The sequence below is a fragment of the Rhineura floridana genome, chromosome 9, assembly GCF_030035675.1.
Source record: "Rhineura floridana isolate rRhiFlo1 chromosome 9, rRhiFlo1.hap2, whole genome shotgun sequence".
In the NCBI taxonomy this organism is placed as follows: domain Eukaryota; kingdom Metazoa; phylum Chordata; class Lepidosauria; order Squamata; family Rhineuridae; genus Rhineura; species Rhineura floridana.
This window is the reverse complement of record NC_084488.1, coordinates 1,160,393-1,180,265: the sequence shown is the minus strand read 5'-3', so window position 1 is coordinate 1,180,265 and position 19,873 is coordinate 1,160,393. Positions and strand designations below refer to the sequence as shown.

Sequence of the window (19,873 nt, the reverse complement as noted above, 5' to 3'; positions counted from 1 at the left end):
GCACCGAACTAAAACAAATGCAAGGAGGCAATAAGGGATGCTAAAAAAAAAGAAATTGAGGAGCATATTACTAAGACATAAAAACTAACAACAAAAATGTCTTTAAAATACGTTCAAACCAGGGGACCATCTAAGGAAGCAGTTGGACCCTTAGATGACAAGGGAGTCAAACGTGTGCTAAAGCAGACAAGGAGACTGAACAGAAGCTGAATGAATCTTTTGCATCTGTGTTGGCAGTACAGGATATAAGTCAGATCCCTGAACCTGAACTAACATTTGCAGGAAGGGAGTCTGAGGAACTGAGGAAAACAGGAGTGACAAGAGATGAAGTTCTAGGCTTAACAGATGCTGACCTAGTGTGCGGCGGCTGTGAAATAGGCAAATTCCATGCTAGGGATTATTAGAAAATGTTATTGAAAATAAAACTGCTGGTACCATAATGCCATTGTATACATCTATGGTAAGGCTGCATTTGAAATACTGTGTACAGTTCTGGTTGCCTCACCTCAAAAAGGATACTGTAAGGTTGGAAAAGGTTCAGAAAAGGGTAACCAGAATGATCAAGGGATAGAGCAACTCCCCTGTCAGGAAAGGTTGCAGCATTTGGGGCTTTTTAGTTTAGAGAAAAGGCAAGTGAGAGATGACATGATAGAAGCGTATAAAATTATGCCTGGCATGGAGAGAATGGATAAAGGAAATTTTTTCTCCCTCTCTCAAAACACTAGAACTCATGGACATTCAATGAAGCTGAATGTTGGAAGATTCAGAACAGACAAAAGGAAGTTCATCTCATTCCACGCATAGTTAAACTATGGAAGTCTGTCCCACAAGAGGCAGTGAGGGCCACCAAGCTGGACAGCTTTAAAGAAAAACTAGATGAATTCATGGAGGACAAGGATACCAATAACTAATAGCCAAGATGGCTGAACTTTGCAACTATAGCCAGATGCAGTGTGCTTCTGAAAACCAGTTGCCAGAAGCTGCAGGAGGGGAGAGTGCTCTTGCACTCAGGTCCTACTTGTGGGCTTCCCATGGCCATCTGGTTGGCCACTGTGAGATCAGGATGCTGGACTAGATGGGCCCCTGGCCTGATCCAGCTGCTCTTCTTATGTTCTTAAGGGTGCTAGGAGTTGCTAGGAGACCCCTATTCCCCACAAGCTTACAATGCTCAGAAAGTTCCTTGGGAAGAGGGATTGATTGTTAAACCATTCTGTGAATTGCAGATTGTGAGGGGAACAGGGGTCTCCTAACAACTCTCAGCACCCTTGACAAAGTACAGTTCCCAGGATACTTTGGGGGAAACCATGACTATTTAAAGTGCCATGATACTGCAGATGGAGCCACAGTCAAAACATCCTGTAATGTAAGACATGGTGAATAATTTGGTTCCCAGAATTTACCTAACAGGCTGACATATATAATAATATAGTGGTTCCCCAATCTCGGGGCCACACACATCTGAAGGGGTCCACAATATTCTCCATAGGCCCCACTCACTAGCTGTTCTCGTCCCCACTAGGAGCCTGGACTGAAGGCACTGGGTGGGTAGGAGTGATGATGCTCCTCTGCGCAGCAGCTGCCTGCTGTTAAATTACCCAGCATGCAATGTTCATTTGGGGCACTGCATGTTGGGTAATTTTATGGTGGGTTGCTGCTGCACAGAGGAGCCAAATAGCTCATGCTAGTCTGCCAGCTCAGAGTTTCTCCCAGACAGGTCCTAGTGCTCTACTGCCCTCCTACATAGAAAGATATTGAGCAAGATGTGCAGGGACCCTTCTAAACAATGTATGTGAAATGGGCAGCCTGGCTGCTCTTGCCTGTCAGTGTTATTAGCCAATGAGTGAAGTCAGAGCAGTGACTGATAAGTTATTATTATTACTATTTTCATTATTTATTAAATTTATATACTGCCCAACTAGCAATAGCTCTCTGGGCGGTGAACAAAGAGAGTGAGTTGTTTAAATACCAGGCAGGCCATAGGAATCCCTGGGGTCCTAAAGAACTGCTATTTTGCCCTCCTTTTTAAGTGTACTTCTTCTGCTTCTGTCTTTTTCTCCTATGCTTGGAATCTCCATGCTTTGCCCTTCCTTTCCCCCTAGCAACCAAGAAGCATCTTTCTCCTATGCTGAGTTTCCTTGAGATCAGGAGGGCCTAGACATTATTTTCTGCAAATACTACTACACAGTAAGTGCAGGTGAACGTTAAAAGAATCCCCCTCCCCCTGGGCTTCTTCTGGGAGGAAGGGTGGGATATAAATGTAATAAATAAATAAATGTGAACTAAAGACCAGAACTCATTAAGACTCATTAAGAATTCACTGTATCATTAACTTAACAGTACAATGGTAGACATGTCTACTCGGAAGTAATTATCTTTGCATTGAATGAGGCTTACTTCTAGCTAAGTAGGTACAGGATGGCAGCCTAGGCTTTGGTTCTAGTTTGATATAGGAGAAAAACCGGGTCCCTGTGCTTTTAACAACTGTGTAGCATGCAGAAATTTAACAGGTCAAGTTTTTCTCGTATGGAAATATAATTATGGGAATAGCTTCACTGCAACTACTCTCTAATTTTGTGTTATGCCACACCCTCTCATGGCAGCCATTTTGTATTATGCCCTCATGGCAGCCATTCTGTGACTGGTGCCTTCAGCACACTCTCAAAATTTGAAATGTGTCCTCTGGTCCAAAAAGGTTGGTGACCCCTGCCTTAGGATGAAGGATGGGTAATAGATCAAGATGATGATAATGCTAACAATAATTATAATACCTGCACTGGTGCAGCTAAAAGCATTTCTACTCGACGGCAAGCAAGGGTATCAACTATACGAGCCAGCACACGAAATGGAGTGCATAACAGCTTGTCCACATACAATATTAACACAGCACCAGACTGGCTGAGGTGAATTCCCTCTAGGCATTGTAGAGTCTTCTTTACTGCAGTTGGCTAAACAGGGAGAAAAAAACATTTAGAGAGTTTTTTTCAGACTAAACTACCAAAAAGCAGCTAATATATGCAGGTTAACTGTTTTGAACAAAACAAACCATTTCTAAATGGCTTTACAGGCTCAACTCAGGCACAGATTAAACATAAACATGAACACAAAAAAATGAGCTCACACTATTTCTGTGAGTTTCTCTTTGTGTCATTCCCTTTCCTTGCACACTGCTGATAACACCCAACTCTATCTCTTTTTTCTATCCTAATTCAGAATGAGGCAGTAGATATTCTGCACAGGTGCCTGGAGATAGCAATAAATGAATGCTAATAAACTGAAGCTGAATCCAGTTTTGACAGAAGTACGAGTATAGCAGGTGACCTATCTAACCAGGGAGATGGTATTCAGCTAATTCTGGATGAGGCTGCACTTCCCCTCTGAATGAGGTTTATAACATGGGGTTGTTTATGGATCCAGCATTGCCTATGGATGCCCAAGTGGCAACTGTAATATGGGTGCCTTTTTTCTGATTTTGGTTGGTTTGCGCTGTGTCACCTCCTGGAAAGGCAACGTCTAGGCTTGACAAGGGTAACACACTATGTATTGGATAGAAATGTAAATCTTAACATCCTCAGAGAGGGATTCCACACTACATGGTCACATCTCAAGAAACTAGCATCTTCTGAAGAAGCAATTCTTGACTTGTAGAGGAGGCATTCACTAAAGGCTCCTTCAATCATTCAAATGAAAGCAATTTAGGCACCATTCCTATGAAATCACCATTTATAAGTTATCTACAAGACTTCTGTTTTCCTAATGACCGATGGTCTTACTAATTAGAACTGCAAGACTATTCTCACATGTAATGTGGCAATCCCTTCCTTTGGGATGTACTGGAAAGATTTTAAAAAATGGTAGAACCAATTTCTGAGACCTATGAACAGTAGATTTAGCATGAATTCTGGGCCAGTCTATTCTTAGGAAAGCACAAAACTCCTGCCATTTGATGGTGCCCCAGATTCAGATTCCTGACATGGTGTAGAGATAAAACTATTGTTGGGCCATCAGCAGCTAAGTTCTCTAAGAGAGACCCTTGCTAAATGTTTGAAAAGAGAACCAGTAAGTGCAATGAGCTCTCAATTCATATTTCATGTAAGAAATCCACAAACCAGTGCACCTTTCAGAAAACTACAAATATGAGAATGTACCAAGAGATTTTTTATTGTCCCTGCAACCAATTACTGTTAGTGCTGACACATATATTTAGGTATATTTGTATATTGGCCATTTTGCTCAGCGTCTGGAAAAATTCCAAGTCACCCTTAACTTTAGCTTATCTGGTGCACATCCCTTCTACTACACCAGCTCATGAACCTTACTCATGTTCTTAGAGAAAACAGAGACTGAATCCTGGTAAGACAGAGGCTCTGTGGATAAGCAGCTCTGAGGTTCCCGAGTCAAGGAGCTCACTGGTTTTGGATAGGGTTACACTCCTCCTAAAGGTACAGGTGCATTGCCTGGGGGTGATCCTGGGTCCATCTTTATCACTGGAGGCTCGGATGACCTCTGTGGTGTGCAGCACCTATGAACAGCTTAGGTTGGTACCCCAATTATGACTTTATCCCACAGGACATGTGTTCCATCCGCTACACACCATTTGACTGTGCAGTGTGGATGGTTAGGGTCTGGGGCCCTTATGGAAAAGTGTGACATCAAGTCGGCTTTCCATCTCCTCCCTGTCCACCCACAGGACTTTGAACTGTTGGGCTTCGCTTTTGCAGGTGAATATTATTGTAGTGAAAGCAGGGAGTTCTCCTCTTCTACTGACACTGTCCCAGGAATCAATCTCCAACCTTGGCTGATTGAGCCCAGCAACTTTTGCACTAGCAGGGTGGGTTTAACCAAAACCACCCTTACCAGGTAGCATTGCCACCACCCTTCTTATGGTTGATACTCTGGGGCGAAGGGAATTCCAGAGCCCAGTGAATACCTGAGCCTCTCAGGACTAGAGGTTAAGAACCCTCCTAGCCCCTTCTGAGGCCCCAGGGAAAAGTTTTCTCAGTTACTCAGTAGCTTGGTCAAGAGGCAAGGACTGAATCGAGGAACTGACCCCCATCTCTGAAATAAACACACTGTGTTAAAATAAGTAAAGTTTATTTATAAAGAAAAAAAATTAGAAAAAAGATAAAAAGATTTTACAAGGGATAAAAGGGGTATATGTAGTAATTTGGAACAACAAATACACACACAAATTTCAAAAGGAAAGTCTCTGGCACAAAATAAAATAACAAAAGCTATCTGCTATAGCAATACTCACACCGTCTTAGAATCTTGCCTAGAAAGCCTTCTTCCCCTCAGGGAGTCACCAGTCAGGATCTCTTTGGAATGGAGCCATTCAGAGCATACCCATAAGCTCGGTAATGCTCCAAGATGGAACAACGGCTCAAAATTTGGTACCTCTTCTTATGGGAAACTTTTCTCCCTCGGCCGGAGACAATTACCCAATTAACATTTCTTTGATAGAAATGTTAAAGGGAAGTTCTCACAACACCTGGCGCCTATTCCTAGTTTACCATAACATACCCAAGGAGTTTTACGGCCTTGACGGAACCAGGCCCCTTCTCCTGATAAGGAGGTGCCAAATTGTTACAAGCAGATACAGCTGAGCTGTAAAAAATCACCAGGTTACTAAAAAGGAATTTATCAAAAGCATTTAACTGCTTGTTTTCCAATCAATACAGAACAGGAAAAATTCAAAAAAGAATTATTTCAATTAAAAATTATAAAAACTAACCTTCTTACCAACAGAACAGCAAAGGGCAAATTGGCACGACAATTATGTGGATAGGGCATTGCCTATGGGCTGCTTGATTTCATGTTCGGTTTCCGAGCCCTTCAGCTCGTTCCTTGAGTGGGCAGTCAGGAAACAGGCAGGCCTGCAATCAGAAGTGCACTATTTGGACGACTTCCTGTTTGCAGGCTCTGCAGATTCTGGTGTATGTAAGGCCCTTATGGACCATTTTGCCGCACTGGCAAAGGAACTCGGTGTCCCCCTTGCAGCTGAGAAAACCAAGGGCCCATCCACTATTCTCACTTTTCTGGGCATTGAGATCAACACCATGGCCCAGTGCTATAGGCTCCCTCAAGACAAACTGGTTACTCTTCGGGAGAAAATAGCAGAGGTGGATAGGTCCATGAAGGTGACATTGTCTACACTCCAGGAACTGGCTGGCCATATGAACTTCGCGTGCAGAGCAGCAGTGCCTGGGCATGCATTCCTGGGGCGAGTATACAATGCCATGTCTGGCTTATCATGAGCATATCACACGCGGGTTACAGCGGCCCTTAGAGCTGACCTATTAATATGGGCGACCTTTTCGTGGGACTTTAATGGGGTTTCCCTTTGGAGAAGGGAACACCTGTTGGAAGCTGAGCTCCAGCTGCACTCTGATGCCTCGGGTGCTTTCGGTTTGGGGGTTATTTTCAATGACTCATGGTGCCGTGGCAGCTGGCCACAGTGCTGGCACAGACTGGGTTAACCCAAGACCTTACTTTCCTGGGGTTATTTCCCATTGTTGTGGCAGTGCCCCTCTGGCTGGGCAGGTTGTGTAATTCCTCAGTCCACTTTTGGTGTGACAACCTATCTACAGTGCATATCATCAACATCCTGTCTTCGAAAAACCCCAACGTCATGTGCCCTGTGCAAGCATTCGTGCTGCAATGCCTTCGCTATAATATCTTGTTCCTGGCATGCCATGTCCCAGGCATTGGTAACAGTATTGCCGATGCTCTATCACGGAACCAGATAGAGAGGTTTCGCCAGCTGGTGCTGTTTGCAAGGGCTCAACCCGGTCCCCCCTGCACAATGGGATGTGGTCCCCCCTGCGCTATGGGAGATTGTAGGAGCGAATCGGAAAGGGCCATAAGTCTGTCCATTGCACCCGGCACTTTGGCCAGCTATTGGGGAGCAGGTAGGGAGCTATCAATTTTCAAGGAGGACAAGGGCTACGCCCAGGAGTGGCCCATCCCTTATTGAGTTCTGCGTAGAGGGCAAGAGGAAGGGCCTTTCGGTCAGGACCATCAGAGGTAAGCTCTCAGGCCTCTTTCTTGGCCAAGGTGCAGGGCTTTCAGGACTATTTTCAGGTCTGCTGGATGCTTGAAGGCTGGTCCCGCGAGTACCCACACCCCGGATGCCTGCCTCCCCCTTTCCCCAGAGCTACTGTTTGGCCTGCAGGGACAGTGAAAGGCCTTATGTTCTTCCCCCTTTGAGGCACTGCTATATCATACAGCTGCCCTTGCCCTATTTTGGGGGGCCTTTAGAATTGGGGAGGTGATGGCAGGTTCTAAGACTGAATGCTCCCTTCGGGCCCGTCTGGTTTCCGACCTCAGCTGGAAGGTGGAGCGGGCCCTCCTGCAACTCAGATGGTCTAAGACAGACCAGCATCAGAAGGGGCACCTGAATGCACTGCCCCTTACCAGGTATCAGTTCTGGGCAGTGGCGAAGGCCACACTGCGCAATTTAGGTGTGGACCCACATAATTTTGGGACAAACTCCTTCCAGATAGATGCGGCCTCCGCAGCTGCCAACCTGGGCTTTTCGAAGGAGAGGCTACAGGCGGTGGGCAGATGGCGCTCTGCCACATACAGAGCTTATTTTAGACCACTTGCTGGGACGCAGATGGCCAACTAACAGCTTGTCACCCTTCCTCCTAAGTTGATGTTTATTTTTTGCAGACCACTGGAAAAGAAAGGAGCAGGTGTGCATCCTCCTCTGTGGCTACAGTATTGTTGTAATGGGTTAAAATTAAAAATGTTATAGTAGAATAAAATCAAATAACATTAAATGAAACATATGTTTGCCTCCCTTATGAGAAAGTACGGGAGTCTTTCCGCTTATCAGCTTCATTTGCAATTAAAAATGTTGTTCCCAGCTTACCAGACCAAAGGTCAAGGATAAAGGAAGTTTGGAGGGAGAACAGAGAAGTGGACCAGAATAGATAGATGCTGAGAAATCAAATAATGATGTATTTCTGATTAGCTATGCATTTCTGATGATATGTGTGTGACGTACCTGTAGCCTATAAATATGATGGATGTCAGCAAATCTGGAGAGTCACTTAAGGGTGGCCCTCCCTTTGCAAAGGCTCAATAAAGGCAAACTTTCACGGTACTCTGGTCTCGTCTCTATTCCTTATTGGCAACTCAAGGAATATAGAGTCCCTATCAGTCTGGCCTCCATTCAGGCTTGACTCCTTTTGTAACAGTATGGTATTCTGGGCAGGCCACAGAGCGGCTAAGTCTTGCTTTGATATGCAGCTGGGGCTTAGCCAATGGGCCTCAGTGTGGTGGCTGGGCCGCCGTGGGATTTGTTGGGACGGGCTCCTCCCCGCATTGTTCCAACTGGCTATGGAACGCACTGTGCCCCAGTTTCTTGTCATCCATTTGGGGGTAATGACTTGGGTTTGCTGAAGGGCAAGGCCCTGATCAAATAGGCATGCAGTGACTTCCAGGCCATTGAACGTCACTGGCCAGGGGTGCACCTGGTGTGGTTGGACATCCTTCCACGCAGGAAATGGAATTGCATTGGGGATCTCAGGGGAATGGACAGGACCCACAAAAAAGTTAACAGACAAATCTGGAAGGCTCTTGGGGACTCTGGGGTTTTTGTTATTCATCACCCAGAGATAAGACACGACAAGTCGGAGCTGTTTTGGCCAGACAGGGTTCACATGACTGACATAGGCAATGACATCATGCTCATGGACCTGCAGAGGGGCCTACACAAGATTCTTCTCAGGTGTGGGGTAAAGGGAGACTAAGCAGAAGCTTGTCCCCCTTTGATGGCAAAGAAGTGCGGGGAAAGGTTAAAAGAGGAAGGGCAGCTAGGTGATACCTTTAGGCACCTTTGAGGGTGATAGGAGGTCTGGAGGCATGCAGTTCAGGGCTATATGGTCCGAAGGCAGAATACAGGTCACCTTTGCAGCCAACGTGCCTCATCCGCCTGGAGTTTCAGGGCACAGAGGGGCGGTGACGTGGGCTGGACCCCTTACGCACCTTCAGGGTGTGGCCTGAGTAGGGGTCTGGCACAGGGGCAGGCCCTTGCTCAGACAAGGTTTGGTTGCCCTATAGCTGCAAGCAGGCTTTGCCTGGTTCATCAGGAGGCTCCCGCAATTGATTTCCCCTCTGCAGGTTCATCATTCTAATTGGATTCTGTTTTAATAAAGTGACCCATTACTTTAACCCAATATTAGTTGTCTGTGTCTTATTTTGGCACTAGGCTGCAACACTTTGTTTGGGATGTTCTATTACCCCAAGATACATTTGGCTTAGGGGTAGAAATGTGTATGCCAGATTCCTACTTTCTCTTTAAGAAGGGTAAAAAGTGAAAAAGTCTTCATTATAAAGGGAGAAAGGGGCCACTGAAAAATGAAATACAGGGCTCTGTTTTATGAAAGATCATATTCCCAACTGATAATATTCCTTGTAACCCGCTTAGAGAAAACTGTAGTGAAGTGGTACATTAACTGTCAAAATAAAATAAAAAGTTAGAAATACCTGTCTGATATCTCTACCTTTCCCAAAGGAATCCTACTCATTCAGACTGGTGAAATGATCTCAAATAGATCGCAGACATAAACCACCCACTTCAGTACCCTCACTATTTGAATTCTGCTCTATACTTTTACTTTTCAATGCAAATCAGTAAAACAAAGTCATGATAAGAGTTAGTCACAGAAAAAGGTTAGTGGAGAATACTTAAAACTCTAAACAACTTACAGCTGCAAAATTCTCACATCGTGACTGGATAGCCTGGATGAAAAGTCCGCTTGCTGCTGAATTCCTGTGAATGGCACTAATGAAGTCTTGCACTGGGGGTTCATGGGAAAGATTAATAAGATCTTGAACATGATTCACTGTCAGCCAGGTTAAGTGTTCAGAATCATGCAAGTTTTGGCACTATAAAAGGAAAATAATTTGATCCATCATTTCTGAGGCATTGCTTTTACATGGATCACTACAAAACAGAAAGATGGCAAGAATGTTGCTTTCTACATGTGAATTCCTCTATTGATATCTTACCTCACAGATATTAATATTTAAATAATATTAAAAACACTTAATATTTTTCAGTCAAAGGACCCCATTTAAATTTGGTCAATGCTCCAAGAGCCTCATGCCAGCCACAATCATAGCCAAAGCAGCCACTGAACATGCATTTGCACTGCACTAATCCTCTTTTCCTCTTACATGTGCAGGCACGCAGCACATACAGACATGCACTCATCACACACAGGCATGCACCATATACCCATCGTAGCACTGGACTTGCTGAGAATGATTGAGTTGTGATGTATGTGAGTTTTTATTTGGAAGTTTTGTAGTTATTTTAATACTGTTTGATTGTATTATATGTATGTTTATTGTAGTGCGTGATTGATTCAGTGTGTGTGTCTGTGTGTGAATTTTAGTGTGTATTGGTGTGAATGTGCATTGTGTGGGTGACTGTGATTTGGTGAGTGTGTATTGTGTGTTTTATTGGTTTTAATATGTGCCTGGGAGAGAGTATTATACATCGACCGGGGAGACTTTCGGGGGCCCAATTAGCGTAGTGACGGGTAATGGGAGGTACGGCGTTGTGAGGAGAACGTGCCAGATAAGGGGAACTCGTCCCAGACAAGTAGTGTCTGTGACTTGTTCCGGTTCTCCTCACATCCCCAGGACTGCTGGTTGTCCTATCAGTCAGCCTTCGGATCTCCATGTGCTGTTGTTAAACGCCAGGTCGGTACAACATAAGATCTCCCTTGTTCATGATTTAATTGTGGAGGAGGTGGCCGACCTGGCGTGCATAATTGAGACCTGGGTGGGCGATCAGGGAGGAGTTGCTCTTTCCCAGCTTTGCCCACCTGGGTATACGGTTCAGCATCATGGTAGAACCGAAGGACGGGGAGGTGGGGTTGCTGTGGTCTATAGGAGTTCTTTCTCACTCACCAAGCACCCTGTCCAGGTGACGACTGGTTTGGAGTGTCTCCACCTTGTGCTGGGCCAGAGAGACAGACTGGGAATTTTGTTGGTGTACCGCCCACCCTGCTGCCCAACAAATTCCCTAACTGAGCTGACAGAGGTAGTCTCGGAGGTATTGCTGCGGTCCCCTAGACTATTGGTACTGGGGGACTTCAACGTCCATGCCGAGACTGCTCTATCTGGGGCGGCTCAGGACTTCATGGCCTCCATGACACCCATGGGGCTGTCTCAGGTTGTTACTGGCCCAACGCATGTGTCGGGACATACTCTTGATTTGATCTTCGCCACTGGACATGGAGATGGTGATCTGGTGGTTGGGGGTTTTTCATCTACCCCATTGTCATGGACAGATCACCGCTTGCTGAAGTTTAGGCTCACAGCGACCCTTTCCCTCTGCAAGGGTGGGGGACCTATTAAATTGGTCCGCCCCCGGAGACTAATGGATCCTGAGGGTTTCCAAAGGGCTCTAGGGGATTTCCCGACTGAGAAGACTGGCGCTCCTGTCGAAGCCCTGGTCGGATTGTGGAATACGGAGATGACCCGGGCGGTTGACACGATCGCTCCCATGCGCCCCCTCCTATGTAGAGCTCATACAGCTCCATGGTATACCTCGGAGTTGAGACTGATGAAGCAAGAGAGGAGGAGGCTTGAGTGCAGATGGAGGCGAACTCCCGACGAATGCAATTATGCCTTGGTGAGTGCCTCTTCTAAGCGGTATATAGTAGCGGTGAGGGCAGCAAAAAAGAGCTATTTTGCTGCCACAATTAAGGCATCTCTCTCCCGCCCGGCGGAGCTCTTTAAAATCGTACGAAGGCTTTTACATTCTGGCCCTCGGGACATCATAGATTCATCTGTAGCCCGTTGTGATGAGTTCGCGAGGCACTTCCAGGATAAGATTGCATGCATTCGCCGGGACTTAGACTCCAATATTATGGCAGTGGGATCTAATGAAGCATCCAGAACACGGTCTTGTCCTTGTTTATTGGATGAGTTTCAGTCTGTATAGCTTGAGAATGTTGACAAGATCCTTGGACTGGTGCGGGCGACCACATCTGTGCTGGACCCTTGCCCCTCTTGGCTGGTGAAAGCTGGCAGGACCGGAACCGCTGGCTGGGCCAAGGAGATAATAAACGCCTCTCTGAGAGAGGGAGTGGTCCCTGACTGCCTAAAAGAGGCGGTGGTGAGACCGCTCCTGAAGAAACCCTCTTTGGACCCAGATAAACTGAACAATTATAGACCTGTGGCGAATGTTCCGTTCCTGGGCAAGGTGCTAGAACGGGTGGTTGCCGGCCAGCTCCAGGGGCTCTTGGATGACACTGATTATCTTAATCCATTTCAATCCGGTTTTAGGCCCGGTTTTGGCACTGAAACAGCCTTGGTCGCCCTGTATGATGACCTCTGTTGGGAGAGGGACGGGGGAGTGTGACTCTGTTGATTCTCCTTGATCTCTCAGCTGCTTTTGATACCATCGACCATGGTATCCTTCTGGGGAGACTCGCGGAGTTGGGTGTTGGGGGCACTGCTTGGCAGTGGTTCCGCTCCTACTTCGCGGACCGTCACCAGAAGGTAGTGCTTGGGGAACATTGCTCGATACCCTGGACTCTCCATTGTGGAGTCCCGCAGGGATCGGTACTGTCCCCCATGCTTTTTAACATCTACATGAAGCCGCTGGGTGCAGTCATCAGGAGTTTTGGGGTGTGTTGCCATCAGTACGCTGATGACACGCAGCTCTATTTCTCCTTTTCATCCTCTTCAGGTGAGGCTGCTAACGTGCTAAACCGCTGCCTGGCCGCGATAATGGACTGGATGGGAGCTAACAGACTGAAGCTCAATCCAGACAAGACCGAGACGCTGTTGGTGAGTGCCTTCACTGCCCAGATGGAGGATGTTCATCCTGTTCTTGATGGGGTTACACTCCCCTTGAAGGAACAGGTGTGTAGCTTGGGGGTTCTTTTTGATCCTTCCTTGTCACTTGAGGCCCAGGTGGCCTCGGTGGCACGGAATGCTTTCTACCATCTTCGCCTGGTAGCCCAGCTACGTCCCTATCTGGACAGTGACGACCTTGCCTCAGTTGTTCATGCTCTGGTAACTTCTAGACTGGACTACTGCAATGCGCTCTACGTTGGGCTGCCCTTGAAGACTGTTCGGAAACTACAACTAGTCCAGAATGCAGTGGCCAGATTGCTGACGCAGACCAGAAGGTCCGCTCATATAACACCTGTTCTGGCCCGTCTGCACTGGCTTCCTGTTTGTTTCCGAGCTAGATTCAAAGTGCTGGTTTTGACCTATAAAGCCCTACACGGCATGGGACCGCAATACCTGGTGGAACGCCTCTCCCAATATGAACCTACCCGGACACTGTGCTCAACATCTAAGGCCCTCCTCCGAGTGCCATCCCATCAAGAAGCTCGGAGGGTGGTGACTAGAACCAGGGCCTTTTCTGTGGTGGCCCCCGAACTGTGGAACAGCCTCCCCGATGAGGTGCGCCCGGCACCGACGCTACTATCTTTTCGGCGCCAGGTGAAAACCTTTTTATACTCCCAGGCATTTTAATGTGTGTTTTAATGGTATTTTCATCATTATTTGTATTTTTGGATGTTGTTTGGTTCTTTTATTGTTTGTTTTGTTTTCTTGATTTATTGTATTTATTGTATTTATATATTGCTTGTTTTTTATCTTTTTGTACACCGCCCAGAGAGCCTTCGGGCTTAGGGCGGTATATAAATAAAATAAAATAAAATAAAATAAATAAATAAATAAAGCTCTCCACCAAGCCCGGTGCTGTAACAGAAGAATTTCTTCATCGCACTGCCAGGCTTGCTGAACAGATTTAAACCTCTCAAGAACCCCAATGCTGTATTGAGGAGGAAGCTGGGGACTGGCAGGCCATTGTAAATGGCTTTGTGGGCCTGATTTAGGCCATAAACTTGCCACCCCCATCGTAACCAAACATCTATAGAGAACATGGGGGTGAGAAACTCCACTCTTACTAGAGGCAGCAATACTTAAGAGGAGCTCAGGTAGACTGGGTGTTACCTTAATCAGGTACTCTTTAAAGAGTTGTGCACACTGCCTAACCTCTAACAGAATTCTCTTGGGAACAGTGCTTTTAATTAAATCTAGGAACAGAGCCCCAATACCACTAAAGAAGAAGCAAGAGCAGAATGAGTCAGAGGCAGACATGTTCACCAGACATCTTGGGAGGGGAAAAATGTACATTAAATTCTGGACAGACAAATCTAACTAACCAAAGCCTTTAGTGAGCCCCCCTTGCACAGAGATGTGAAGGCTCGGGGAAAAAAACACTCAGCAAAATAACATCCCCCCCGATGACCCACCCCACACCTTTTTCCAATGGGAAATTTTGAGGAACAATGAAAATAATCATCTTTTCAAATGAGTGAAATATTTTTAAAAAAATGTTTCACTAACTCAAAATGTGTGGCTTTTTAATGTAAGGCAATCTACAGTATTAGAGAATGCTAATTTCTGTGTATACTGTAAATGTATACAATGGCCAAATCCAACATTCATTTTTCACTAGAGGGTTCTGCCATCCTCCTGAAAGGCGCACACAGCGCCTTTGATTTCTTGTAAATTGTTCCTTGCCCTTCTGTTGACTTCTGATCTAGTTTGGAGATACTAGAAACAAGAATCCTGCATGTGCTGTCTTTTGACCTCTTCCCTCCCTTGAGTTTGACCTGTTCATTTTTCCTCTCAAGTGACTATGAAACAGACATTCTGCTACAAACTGTATTCACATCTGCTTAGAAGCAAGCTCCATGTGGTTGAACAGAATTTACTTCCAGGTAAGTGTGTATAGGATTCTAGCCTGAGGCATTTTTACTTTTGAGGCTGCAATTCTATGTGCTCTTTCCTGGGATGGGGAGTAAACAGTTGTTGTTATGTGCCTTCAAGTCGATCACGACTTATGGCAGCCCTATGAATCAGTGAAAAAGATCCTCCGTGGTGCAGATTGGTAAGCAGCAGTAACGCAGCCGAAGCTCTGCTCACGGCCAGAGTTTGATTCCAATTGAAGGAGGAAGTCAAATCTCTGGTAAAAGGGGTTGAGGTCCACTCAGCCTTCCATCCATCCGTGGTTGGTAAAATGAGTACCCGGCATATGCTGGGGGGTAAAGAAAGGCCAGGGAAGGTACTGGCAATCCCACCCCATATAGATGGTCGCAAGACATCACCCAAAGAGTCAGAAACGACTCACACTATAAGTGTGGGGACACCTTTACCTTTATGAATCAGTGACCTCCAACAGCATCTGTCATGAACCACCCTGTTCAGATCTTGTAAGTTCAGGTCTGTGGCTTCCTTTATGGAATCAATCCATCTCTTGTTTGGCCTTCCCCCTTTTTTTACTCCCTTCTGTTTTTCACAGCATTATTGTCTTTTCTAGTGAATCCTGTCTTCTCATTATGTGTCCAAAGTATGATAACCTTAGTTTCATCATTTTAGCTTCTAGTGATAGCTCTGGTTTAATTCTAACACCCAATTATTTGTCTTTTTCACAGTCTGTGGTATGCACAAAGCTCTCCTCCAACACCACATTTCAAATGAGATGATTTTTCTCTTATCTCTTTTTTCATTGTCCAGCTTTCACATCCATACATAGAGATCGGGAATACCATGGTCTGAATGATCCTGACTTTACTGTTCAGTGATACATCTTTGCATTTGAGGAGTTTTTCTACTTCTCTCATAGTTGCCGTCTCCAGTCCTAGCCTTCTTCTGATTTCTTTTGATTCCATTTTGGTTAATGACACTGACAAGGTATTGATAATCCTTGAGAAGTTCAATGTCCTCATTGTCAACTTTAAAGTTATATAAATCTTCTGTTGTCATTATTTTAGTCTTTTTGATGTTCAGCTGTAGTCCTGCTTTTGTGCTTTCCTCTTTAACTTTCATCAGCATTCGTTTCAAATCATTACTGGTTTCTGCTAGTAGAATGGTATCGTCTGCATATCTTAATATTGATATTCCTCCCTCCAATTTTCACATCTCCTTCATCTTGGTCCAATCCCGCTTTCTGTAGGATAAGCTCTGCATACAGATTAAACAAGTAAGGTGATAAAATACACCCCTGTCTCACACCCTTTCCAATAGGGAACCAATCGGTTTCTCCATATTCTGTCCTTACAGTAGCCTCTTGTCCAGAGTACAGGTTGTGCATCAGGACAATCAGATGCTGTGGCAACCCTATTTCTTTTAAAGCATTCCATAGTTTTTCATGGTCTACACAATCAAAGGCTTTGCTGTAATCTATAAAGCACAGGGTAATTTCCTTCTGAAATCCCTTGGTCCGTTCCATTAGCCAACGTATGTTTGCAATATGATCTCTGGTGCCTCTTCCCTTTCTAAATCCAGCTTGGATGTATGACATTTCTCGGTCCATATATGGTAAGAACCTTTGTTGTAGAATTTCAGCATTACTTTACTTGCATGGGTTATTAAGGCAATAGTTTGATAATTACTGCATTCCCTGGGATCCCCTTTCTTTGGAATTGGGATGTATATTGAATGCTTCCAGTCTATAGACCATTGTTTAGTTTTCCATATTTGTTGACAAATTTTTGTCAAACTTTGGACAGATTCAGTCTCAGTAGCTTGTAGCTGGTGATTTGTTTCTTCCAAGTATTTTAAGAGCAGCTTTCTGGTTCTTCATCATACGGTTCCTCCATGAATGAATCTGTCATCCTTGCATCTCTGTTACAGAGTTCTTTAGTGTATTGCTTCCATCTTCCTTTTCTTTCATCTCGGCCAGTCAGTGTGTTCTCCTGTTGATTATTCAACATCCCTACTCTCCATTTAAATTTTCCTTTAATTTCTCTAATCTTTTGGAATAGGGCTCTTGTTCTACCCTTTTTGTTGTCCTCTTCTTTTTCTATACAATAATTATAACAGTTCTCTTTGTCCCTACGTACTAGTCACTGTTTTAAGAGTTTCTTCAGTCATCCATTGAGGTCTTTCTCTCTTTTTAACTAGAGGTATTGTCATTTTGCATTCTTCCCTGATAATGTCTCTGACTTCAATCAATATTTCTTCTGGTTCTGTCAACTACGTTTAAAGCCTCAAATATGTTCCTTATTTGATCTTTATATTCTTCTGGGATGTTATTTAAATTGTATGTTGGCAATATGATTGCTTTGTTCTTCTTCTTTAGCTCTACTTTGATTTTCGATATGACCAGTTCATGATCTGTACTGCAGATTGCCCCTGGTCTTGTTTTCGCAGAAAGTATGGAACTTCTCCATCTTCTGCTACCAATTATATAATCAATTTGAGTCCTATATTGACCATTTGGTGATGTCCATGTATACAGTCGTCTTTTTGGTTGCTCAAAAAATGTGTTTGCAAGAAACAAATTATTGGCTTCACAGAATTCGATGTCTTTCGCCTGCTTCATTTCTATCTCCTAAGCTGCATGTCCCCACAATTCCTAGTTCTTCTCAGTTCCCTACTTTTGCATTCCAGTCCTCCATGATTATCAGCACATCTTGTTTTGGTGTGTGATCAATTTCTTCCTGTACTTCTGTGTAAAATCTCTCCAATTCCTCTTCTTCTGCATTTGCTGTTGGAGCGTAGACTTGGATGATGGTCCTGTTAATAGGTTTCCCGTTGAATCTAATTGATATCACTCACTCAGACCTTGTGTTATAGCTCTTAATTGTTTTTGCTACATCACATCTCACTATTAAAGCAACCCCGTTTCTTCTTAACTTCTCATTTCCTGCATAAAATATTTTGTAGTTGCCTGATTGAAAATGTCCCATTCCCATCCATTTTAATTCACTCATGCCAAGTATTGTAATGTTGATACGTTCCATTTCTTTCTGGACAATTTCTAACTTTCCCTGGTTCATGCTTCTCACATTCCATGCTCCTATTGTGTGCATCGTACAACTCCAGAGTTATTAAACAGAGTGGGTATTATTTCTAAGCAAATATATGTAAGATTAAGAATTTAATAAATATGCCAAATAGTATGCTTTTATATGCTAAGTTAAAATGATGCATTTTATGTTGTTAAAGAAGTAAAATATGTTTAGGTTTGACAAGAAAGTCAATTTTGCATATATTTGTTTTCCTTGGAAAAAATGGAAAAACGCATGTTCACTCATATTGCTTTAAAAATATCCAGAAATATTTAATCGGTACTTGCTGCAATATCCTGACCAACAATTCTAGAATGTCCATTGACTTTAAGAAGCTGTCCACTGTACTGACCTGTTTACTTTAGGCAAATATAAGCTGAAACAACTTTATATTTAGGTAGAGTTCCAAAATGTGGCACTCTGCTCTCCAAAATGATTGACACTAAAATGAATCGTTTAATGGGCAGAAAGAAGACAACTGAGGAAGAAGAGGGTTCAGGAAATGGTAGTGCCACATTTATATACAACACTGTACATCAAAATCATTACAGGTATTCTCCTGGAGTTGCTATTTATCTAGCAACAACACAGTGTACATGGATCTTCGCAGCATATGACAATAGGCCTCTGCACAGAGGAGCTTTCAAACATAGCTAGATGTGACTAAGATAATAACCTTAAGTGAATAATCACCACAACTGATTAGTTTACACACAAAATGTAAAACACACAAAATTAAAGGCAGATCACCATAAAAAAAAATGGGGGGAAACCAATTATTTGGAATAATTCAAAACTTACCACATAATCACAAAAAAGGATGAGTGCCCCTCTTTGGACTATCTCTCGATTACACATACCAAGTTTAGATTCAGAATCTGCATCACTGTCATCTCCGTGTATCTGAGGGCTAAGCAATTTAGAAAGACTGTGCCTTCTGGGAGAGAGGGGGAGAGAAAATGTTTTTACTCCTAAATGCAGACTTGGATTTCTAGAAAATAACATTTTCCAAACTTTCTTCCAGTTTGAACAGTAATTCTTTGTTTTGCAATTAACGTATCATTTTCTTCCAAAGTGCCATTTAATTACGCTGCAATGTTACGTTTAAAGGGGAAGACACACACGCCAACAATATACGGAACCTTCTATACTGAGCAAAAATTGAAGTTAATATGGCACTTTGCCTCCCAGAACCATCAAAGATCACAAGCCAATTTATGTACTGTAAATCAGGTGAGCAGACATCAATGATTGGGATGAACCCCCTCTGGTAACCAGGAAAGGCCATTGACAGGAAATGGGAACATACATTGGATACCTGAAGGCAATGGAAGTGTGAGAAGAATACAGTCTCCTGGTTGGTTGAAAAAAGGTTCATCCTGGGGGTGCGTATCTGCATATCTGTTGGAAGGTTGTTGGATACAGTTTGTTGGATGCAGGGTTGTTGGATGCAGTTTCCATTCCATCTCATTCAGTAACAGTTGGCAGAGCCAATCCAGAGGAATGTTATTATTTTCTCCACATAAGCCACTCTTAGTGACAACAGGTGTATTTCTGCCCAGGTGATAACTTGGTTTCCACGTGTAGGGAAGTTGATCTTGTCCCTTCTTGGTGTCTCATATTCATATTGTGTATTATCATGTCCAATGATGGGCAAAAACATCTGTAACGCTAATTTTATAGCCTGGAGCTCCATTTACCCCAGCTATCAACCATGTTACCTGTACTATTTTCTGGAGATGCATTCCTGTGGAGCTGGCTCATATCTGCTGTAATCAGGGTGCTTGCAAGTAGGGGCCCTGATTCCAGTCTGCCTGGGAAAGCTGACCACCTGAAATCCTGTATAAACTATTTCATTATAATCAGTCTAATCTGCCTCATCTGTGCGATCTGCTTTTAGTAGAGTAGCAGGATCTGCATGGATTTCATGTGTAATCTTGCTCAAGAGATAACATCTCAGAAGGGCATCTAAAAACTCAAGAGCTTCATCATTGCTATCAATTCCTAGTTTTTGTTCAACATTATCTTGA

At 44.0% G+C, this 19,873-nt stretch overlaps 1 protein-coding gene across 1 annotated transcript in view; it reads right to left on the bottom strand.

Moving 5' to 3' along the window:
* The window catches only part of HTT (huntingtin), a 337,153-nt gene that overhangs the window by 69,426 nt on the left and 247,854 nt on the right, over positions 1–19,873 (bottom strand). The window contains exons 42-44 of the mRNA XM_061584691.1: positions 18,645–18,780; positions 9,715–9,894; positions 2,769–2,945 (exon numbers count right to left, since the gene is read on the bottom strand). Coding sequence (XP_061440675.1) covers positions 2,769–2,945; positions 9,715–9,894; positions 18,645–18,780 — 493 coding nt within the window. The remainder of the gene's footprint in view (positions 1–2,768; positions 2,946–9,714; positions 9,895–18,644; positions 18,781–19,873) is intronic.